Source organism: Vitis riparia, chromosome 6 (genome assembly GCF_004353265.1).
Source record: "Vitis riparia cultivar Riparia Gloire de Montpellier isolate 1030 chromosome 6, EGFV_Vit.rip_1.0, whole genome shotgun sequence".
NCBI lineage: Eukaryota > Viridiplantae > Streptophyta > Magnoliopsida > Vitales > Vitaceae > Vitis > Vitis riparia.
Window position 1 is genome coordinate 6,154,015 of NC_048436.1, and position 9,380 is coordinate 6,163,394.

Consider the following 9,380-nt stretch of genomic DNA (forward strand, 5'->3'; position numbering starts at 1 on the left):
AAAAATAAAACTTCTATACAAAGCAAAGACCTTTTACATAAAAGGAAAGAATTTACCTTGCATTGTTAAAAGTTTTTTCAAAATTAAAAAAGAAAAAAAAGAAAAATAATTGAAAGTGAAATTTTTTTATTTCTTTAAATTTTTAAAAACTGTAAAAGTTTTCTTTTTTCTTTTTTTCTTTTTTCTTTTTTCTTTTTAAGAATTCCTATATTTTATTTAAGATTTTCTACTTTTAAAAATTTTAAAAACTGAAATATATCCAAATACGAACTATATAATATTCACTATTGTAATACTTCTCGCCCTTATATCCTTGTTTTTCTTGCTCCTTGTGATTTCACTTCTTTCATTCTAGCGGTTGTAAAATTACGAAACAAGAAGACTTCTTGTCATTTTGGAATACAAACGATCAATGAGTTATGTGGCAATTAGGGCAAACCATTGGAGCAGTTAACAGGTGCTAATAATTAGAATCAAAAGATTTCAAAGAAGATTAGTGACTCACAAAAAGAATATAATTTCATTCTATATCATTCTTTACAACAATGAATAAAGAATCATAACACACAATTTGTAGTAAGATACAATGCAACAATTGTAGCTAGATTTTAGAGATCATTGCCATCCCCCACCAATTTATCTTTTCTCCTACAAGGAATTCAAGTTAGCTAGATCTAGAACCATGTCTACAGGAAGATGATAGAATATCATGTACCATTAATTGGACCGATTCAAAGGCCAGAAGTGAAAGGAACGTTGGTAGATGGTAACCAGGAATTGCCGGAGATGAAGTTACCAACAGTGAACTTTGCTGCTTCAGTTGAGCTAGTAATCACATGATAGCCAGCCCAATCTACCCTACCAGATGTGGATGACCCAGGGCCTGTGTTCATGTACTCTCCATAATATAGGGTTTTTAGGGCAAAGTAACCGCTCCATTCCATCCAACCAGCCGAGTTTATTAGGCTATCAAGGTAGGTCTTTAGGAAGACGGTCCGAGAATATTCTTTCCATGGCCTCCCAAGGTATGTCTTGACCGAGCTTTGCACTGCCTTTAGATCTGAAGCAGCTGTAACCTTACAGTCGTGTATGGAAATTCCAGTGTTTTGGTTAGGGTCAGTCCTACCTTGGGCAGTTACTGTGTTGATCTTGTTGGGAGGGTTACGTGCGTAAATATTGCAATTTTGAAACACAACTGCAGCATTTCCGAAAATGAAATCCACAGTACCATATATATCGCATTCTCTATAGAATTGTCGCTCAGAGTAGGTGTAGAGAGTGTCTTGGTACCCTTCAAAGCTACATTGGTAAAAAACTGAGAGGTCCGACCCGGATCGTAGAGCCACTGCCTGGTGGTTGGATGCTCCAGCAGTGTTACGGAATGTCATGCCACGAGCTATGAAGCCGTCGCCAACCACAGCTGAAATTCAAAAGCACAATCACATGTCTTAGCAATTAACTTAATGCTTATATTGGCCCTTAATATGAAGATACAATTCAAATCAATCTCTCAATTTCTCAATTGTATGCAGGAAAAGGAATAACATCAATGTAAGAGCTTAGAGGATAGACACTTACCAACTGTAGCGGAATTGAATGTAGTAGAGCCTCCCCCCACACTCTTACTTCCAGTGACTATGGTCTTTCCAATCCCATCACCCAACAACATTATATTCTTCAAACCACTTCCAATCTTAACATTCTCACTATATGTCCCTGCCTTCACATATATCACATACCTTCCACTTCCTGATCGCTTGGATGCTGCAGTGATTGCTGCTCCTATTGTTGTGTAATCCCCTGAGCCATCTTTGGACACCACAATATTCGCCTGTGAAGCCAGAGAAGAAGACTGCAAAAGCTTTCGGTCACCAGGCTTCACCCAAGTTGGGTAACCGCCTTTGTAACTAGGCTCAGCATATGGAACTTTGTTGATGGATAGAGTGTTGCTAATCAACTTGGAAACATTGTTGGACATTAAGGGCAAAACATAGTCTGATACACCAAGGTCGATGAACCCGTCTTGGCATGTTTGGAGGTTGGTAAGAGCAGTGCTGAGCCATGTTTGAGCATCAGCTTGGGTGCACCTAGTGTTGGAATCAAGAGTTTTATTGAGCTTAAGAATGGTGTGCTCGTAGAGCTCTAGACAATCATTCCATGCAGCCTTTTCTCGCTCATTCCGGCACTTGGAGCCCAGGGAAAAGGTGTCACCATGAGCAATCATGGCACGTTCCAAAGCAAGTTGCATTGATATGTTGAGAAAATCGGACTTTTGTTTGATGAGGGAGTGATCAGTCTTTTGGCTCAAAAAGTATTCACAAGGTTGAGGGTAGGGTGCCTGGCTGCACCATGGTTTTACATCATCGGAGGAGTAAACAGAGACGAGAGGAGTCAGGAGGGACAGGAGTACTAGAGCTACAAAAGCCATGGTTGCAGGCTTTGAGTAATGAACAATGGATGTAATGAAATGACCGAGTGAGTTTGGTATCTAGCTTAGGGCTTTCACTGAAGGTTTGTGTGGAGATGATGGATTCAATGGTCGGTTTATATAGAGGCGTTGGCAATGGAGCGTATGTGTTTTTGAGTAGGCATTGTCAAGTTTGATTGCATCTTCATAAAGAGGAAGCGATCTTTAGGATGTAGCATTATTGACCTTTCCATGCACAATATATGTATAATATGTTGACCAGTTGACAAGGAGGAAAGCAGGGCAGGTGATGGGTCCCCGCAGTCTCATTACACGGCGTCACCTTGATTACAGAAAACCATGCAAACACGATCACAAACATCCACTTTTTTGACTGCTGTCTTTTTGACTCATAAGATAAGGTGCTGGAGATAATTGAGCCATGGGCCACCCATTAAGATTAACATTTTTGTTTCCTCATTTTTTATGTTACAGATTATATCTTAATTATCAATGAAGTTTTGCAGGATTTGAAATGGGTTGGTTCTTGATCATCATTCACAACAAGGACTTTTGTAAAGGATTTGAAAACCTTGGGCAGATGATAACCTTCACTCTTGACCCGGAATGAGCGTCAAACTTCTGAAAACATATCATAGCAGAATAACGACTTGCCTAACTCTATACATCTTGGTCTCATCCTTCAATCCTATACCGAAAATTTGGCCTTAGCTTTGAAATTAAACCTTACTACAAAAATCAATTCTTTAAGATTCACCGCTGAAGATTGCTGCAGCCATTAGTTTAACTGGCTTTATAAAAGCTATCTCCCAAGAAGCATAAAACCATATAAAAATACAAGCACCAAGTTGAAAATTATGGGGCCAACTTGTGGGGCCTGTACTTGGGCTGACCACATAGACTTCATTGTATTGGGTAATTTTTTTGAAGGCCCGTTAATAGATTTTGGTTTTCTAAACTCAACAGAAATTAGTAGTGTGGGGAATGGGCCTTGAAATGTCGTCTGAACCTGGGTTGGGGCTCCACCCTATGTCATTTTTGCTATAGGAGAAACTCTGGGCTAGCATATAGTAAATTTTGCATATTTATATATAAGCAAAGTATATGTTTTACTTTACCATAACTAAAAGCTATGCACAAATATCGTGTGATTAATCATAACAAGAAATTATATGAAAATTATGTTAAATTTTCTTATAGCTAGAAGTTATATAGACACAATTTTGTATTGAGTACGATTAGAAGTTATACTAATGTTATTAATTTAAAAATTATGTAAATTTTATTTTATATTAAAGCATGCATTTTTATTATAATTATTTATTACATGTAATAAATAGTATAAATTTAATAATATTGTTTTTCATAATATGGTTTTGAATTTTTTGTGATTTTTTTAACAATATTATAAAGAGTTCTTTGACAATGTTGAATCTCATAAAACTTAAATTTGTGGCATTTGATATTTTAGTAAAAAAAAAAAAACTATTTATCTTTAATCTTTGATACTAAAATACATTTTGATATGATGAATCTTGGAGAAGCAATCAAAGAAGAAAATCAAACGTCCTTTAGGAATCATATAACATTTATTTTCCTTTGTCATCATCCTTTTCATAAAATAAAATAAAATCTAATGTAGAAAAACAAAATAAATTTCTTGGAATGCATCATAGTTATCTCATTATGATTATTGCATAAGCCAATTTGGGCAAAAAGTTTAAAAGGTTGTCTATCTACAAAAAATTTGAAAATCAATTACCAAATTCATTTATAGATATAAAGAAAGAGACAAAACCACATTTACAGACTATAAATAACTCAAAAGAGATTGATGTCCTTGTAAGGTAATTAACCAACATATCATATACATGCTTGAAGCATGGTAAAATTGTTGAAGTAAAATATAATGTCCCTATATGACATGTGACTATTATAACAACAAATTAATCCAAGGTATGATGGAAGCATAGTGAACCTATTGGCTCAAAAGATGTAATTCTCCAAAGGAAATAACATAAGGAAAAACACATGAAAATCTTAACAATTTCAAAGAGGCTATAAAAATGATTCGTCAGCCTAAATTGATGAACCTATACCCTCAATGAGATACAAATGAAATAGATAGCTTTTGTGAAGCTACATATTGAACTAGTACCCCCTTGAAAAGGTATAAATTGAATGAATAGCCACATGAAAAAGTATTAGTACATGAAATTAGAAAGATCTCAATAAATTATGTGGACACAAGAGAAAAATGAGATCAAAATGATATCGTCATTAACAATATCTTCTCTTTTCAAGTGGCCTTTGACATCCTAACAAATAATGAGGATCTTAACCCATGAAGTGTGGAAGAATGTTGACACAAAAATGATTAATCGAAATAGAAAGAAGTAATGCAGGCAAAGTTAAAGTCATTAATAATAAAAAAAAATGTAATTTGAATATTCCAAAAACCTCAAGATATAAAGTTTGTTAGGTGCAAATGGATATATGTATGAACTCATAATGAAAAAATGAAATCATAAAATATAAAGCAAGACTAGTGGCTAGCATAGGTTTCTCATATAATAGTCTTAGAAGAACCGGATATACATCTCATTGATGTTATTATGACAATATATATATAGTGTGTCATAAATAATAATATATACATGAAAATCACTAAAGAATTTAAAAATATCTCAAACAAAAAGGGTGAAACCTCGTAACATGTACTCAAGCTACAACAAATTCTTGAATAAATTGAAGCAATCAAGAGGGATGTGGTACAATCACATTAACAAATATCTACTAAAGAAGGGTTTGTGAATAACCTTATATATCCCTAGGTTTTCATTAAGAAGTTAGAAACTGGATTTGCAATTATTATAGCGTATGTTGATAACTTAAATCTTGTTGGAACTCTTGAAAAGTTCACTAAAAGAATAACTTATTTAAGAAAGGAATTTGAAATGAAAGATTTTAAAAAAGCAAATTTTTTTTCTTAGCTTTCAAATCAAGAATTTTCCAAATGAAATTTTAGTACATCAATTAACACACATTAAGAAAATTCTAAAGCATTATCATATTAATAGATTTCTAATGGTTGTCTAATCACTTGAAGGAAAAACTGACTCATTTTGTCATCATAAAAATGATGAAACACTACTTGGTCTTAAAGTACCATATCTTAGTATTATTACTGCACTTATATATCTTGTTAATTATACATACCTAAAATTGTTTTGTTGTCAATCTATTGACAAGATATAATTCTATACTAATTTGAAGATATTAGAATGATATCAAACCCATATTCCATTATTTTCTAAAACAACTTTTATACATTAATTTTATTCAAGAAAATCAAATCTACAATTGCTTGGATTTGTTGATATAAGATAACTTTCAAACTCCTATAAAGCTTGATCATAAATAAGGTATGTGCTTACTTGTGGTAATATTATTTCATAGACATTTGTCAAGAAAACAATAATAACTACATCTTCATCAAATCATTTAGACAAACTTGTAATTGATGAAGTAGTGGTTGTACATGGAAAATATCTTTGATTCAATGTATTCAAGAACCATATGACCATTCTAGATCATATGCAACCCAATAAGATTATATGAAAAAAATATGTATGCATTACATAGATAAAAGATGGTTATATTAAAGGAAACAAAACCAAACATATTTGCTAGAATTCTTTGTAGACATGAACTTTATAAGAGTAGTGAAATTAATATTCAATAAATACGTTCAAGTAATAACTTAGTAGATTTATTCATAAAGACATTATTAACCTCAACATTTAAGAAGCTTGAACATAAAATTGAAATCTATTTATTCTAGGATTGAAATCTATCAACCTCAACATTTTTTTTTTTTTTGTGAAATCATCCTCATGTTAATATGAGGATAATCAAACTTATAAGGAGATGTGTGCAAAAGATGTTGGCATATTATACTATTTTTTCCTTCATTTAGGGTTTATCCCACTAGATTTTTATAACAAGATTTTTAACAAGGTAGTCTTAAAAGTTCAAGACAACTCTAACATCCATAAGAATATTATACACTTTTTCTTTTGCTAGGTTTTTGGACAGATTTTTTACTACCAAAGTTGAAATTGACATATTCTTTTAGTGTGGTGTATCAAAGGGAATATTATAAATTTATGCATAAGAGTTGTTATGACTACATGTTGGACTCTTCTTTTTGCCGCATTTATTGTCACATTTAGTGTTTTATTTATTTTCTCATTTAAACTTTTTTTTTTCTTATTAAATGAAATACCAATTAGTACGTACAATTTTGTAACCCTATAAAAAGGCATCCTGAGATTCAAGTAGACATATATATCATTGATGTTCTTTCTTCACATTCTTTTTGTCATTTTCTTCTCTTTTTTATTTCGTTATTTTTCTAATAATGAGTAACTTTTTCTTTGGAAATAATGAAAAATTAATTAAAAATGTTATAAAAATACATTCATCTTTTCTATCTTCACACTTACTAAAAATGGATGTAAAGAGAGAAAAAAATGTGTATATTTAATATCCCGCCACTATTATTTAGATGTATGGCCTCACCTAGTTACACCCACCTTAAGTGCTAACCCTAACCCCTGGTCACTATAGTGTCCATGGCCATGCATCTACACAAGTTTTAAGTTATTAAGATATAAGTGGTTGCACTAGTTATGTTCTATATTTTACATTTTAGATTTTGAAATGTATATGAATGGGGAGTTTTTGCATTTTATCATTTTTACCTTCTTACGCCCCCATCCTATAAACCTCAACCCTAACCAATAGCCACAATAATGCCACTTCTAGATGTGTCTCTAATTAGTATTTCGTATTGTGTCATTGGATAAAGTGACACTAGATGCCAAATGATATCGTACGTTTATAGTATGCATTTTACACATCATCATATATCTTTTTCCTTATATTAAATTAAAGAAGAATAAAAGGGATGGAGAGGGGAAAGGGAGAGGAGAACAGGGGAAGGGTCTTAGGGTTTGATAAATTAGATGGGTGTGAAGGATGCAAATTAAGAAGTTGAGGGTAAAACTACCTTCTTCATATTCATTTTAAAAATAAAAATGATGGATGAGAAGAGAAACGAGGTGGGTGCTGATATAATTTGTAGAGATGAAAACATATAGTAACCACACAATTCCCTTGAAAAAGAAGGAATGTATCAAAATAGCCTTTTGCACCAGGTTGGACTTTTGCTAACTGAGATGAAGTTAGAACCACTGTAATAATTTGCTAAATTAACTGGATTTCATGTCAATTTCAGTACTGTACGTGATATATTGATATTTTTATCCACATACTTTTATTTATGATTCAATTTTTGTGAACACAAACGGAAGTCCTATCAAAAAGAACAGTTCACAAACATAGAGAGGAAAAAAAAAGGTGTAAATTTCAACTGTTCATAGATCAACAGAGATCATGGAGGATGGAGGATGGAGAGACTTCTAGTTAATTAGATCTTTGATAAGTGCCATATTAAGCTAAGATTTTGAGTAGAAATTAAGCTCACACTCTTAAATAATGAAGCTAAAATAAGCAAATTTAGAATAAAAAACAGCATTTCTTATTCCACAGATTTGTATGCCAGCGTACATAAACCTTATATGTGTTACAGAGAAAGAAGAAAAACAAGAAGAGCATAGACCAAGCAGAAGAAGCCTCGAGCATCACCAAAGACGAGCCAAACCCTAACGTGATCCTCACCGAGATGAAACCAAGGCGAGTCAAGCGCTTGGCCACCGATAGCAGCCCGGGAACTTCATGGAGGACGGTGGAGAGGAGAATCTGCAGAACCCCAATAACCAAGCACACAAAGGTAGTCAAATGAAAGGCGTCGGAGAGAATATCAGCATGGAACTCCTGGGCAGTAGCAGCAGCACTTATGAGTAGAGGGTTGAGAGTCCCGGAAACAGTGACCAGAATGGGTAGTAAGCCAGCCTTGAAGACTGCCTTTGGATCCACTTCTTCAGGTGTGATGGGCAGTGGATGAGCTTCTTCTTGGTTGCTCATGAGCTCTGATGCTGTGGCCATTTTTCTCAAGAGTGTTAGTGAGTGATTTCTGATAAGGATGGAGACAATGCAGAGTACATAATTTATATGGAATCAGGGTGGGGGAGCTTGGAAGCTTCCGGGCAACTTCAGGTTAGAGATAATTGATGAGACGAATGATTGGAACTAGTAAACAAATATATCATGATTAAAAAAGGTAGAGCACGAGAATGTATGATACATAAAATACTGGAGTCCATATATAAGCTACAGTTCCAATGTTATTGCTGATTTTTAAGTACTTTAAACCTCACGAGAACTCTAGCAACTAAAGATCAGATTCCACCTTTTGTAAATCTGATGTATGCTTCCTTTTTGGGGGCTTTTATGCCTACCAAGAATCTCTAAAAAGGTTTTTTCTAGCATTTTTTCTACTTTTAAATGTCATATATATTCACCTTCTTCTTATTCATTGCCAGTCTCCATTATTAATTACTTCATCATGCAGGTATTATCTTTATTCCTTCTTGTTGATGAACAATTTTTTTTTAGAAGGCAATGCTATATATAAAAAATTAAATAATAATATTTTTTATAGAAATATTTAAAATCATATGAACATTTTGAAATAGGAGTTTGGACAAGTCATAATAAATGTTGGTTTGTAAATGATTTTGGAAGAATTGTAAGTGTTTTTTAATATTTGAAAGTGTGAAAAAAAAATGTATAAAATTCTAAAATTTTTCTAAATAAAATAAATAAAAAGCACTTACCTTGATAAATCTAAATAACGAAAGAAAATGAGAAAGAAATTACTTTGAGAAAATTGGACATCTGTCATGGTTGTTGATACACAAGGATGTGGTGAAGGTTAGGGTTGAGGTGTTGCAATCGTGTTTTGAGAGGGTTTAAAATTGTGATT

The 9,380-nt window shown here is 33.1% G+C and overlaps 1 protein-coding gene across 1 annotated transcript; it reads right to left on the minus strand.

Moving 5' to 3' along the window:
* Window positions 1–731: 731 nt before the first annotated feature.
* Window positions 732–2,441, minus strand: LOC117916807 (pectinesterase 2-like). The gene is made up of 2 exons (XM_034832987.1): window positions 1,579–2,441; window positions 732–1,420 (listed from the first exon to the last, which is right to left on the minus strand). The coding sequence occupies exons 1-2, from the start codon at window positions 2,426–2,428 to the stop codon at window positions 732–734; spliced, it is 1,539 nt and encodes a 512-aa protein (XP_034688878.1). The 5' UTR covers window positions 2,429–2,441.
* Between the last annotated feature and the right edge of the window lie 6,939 nt (window positions 2,442–9,380).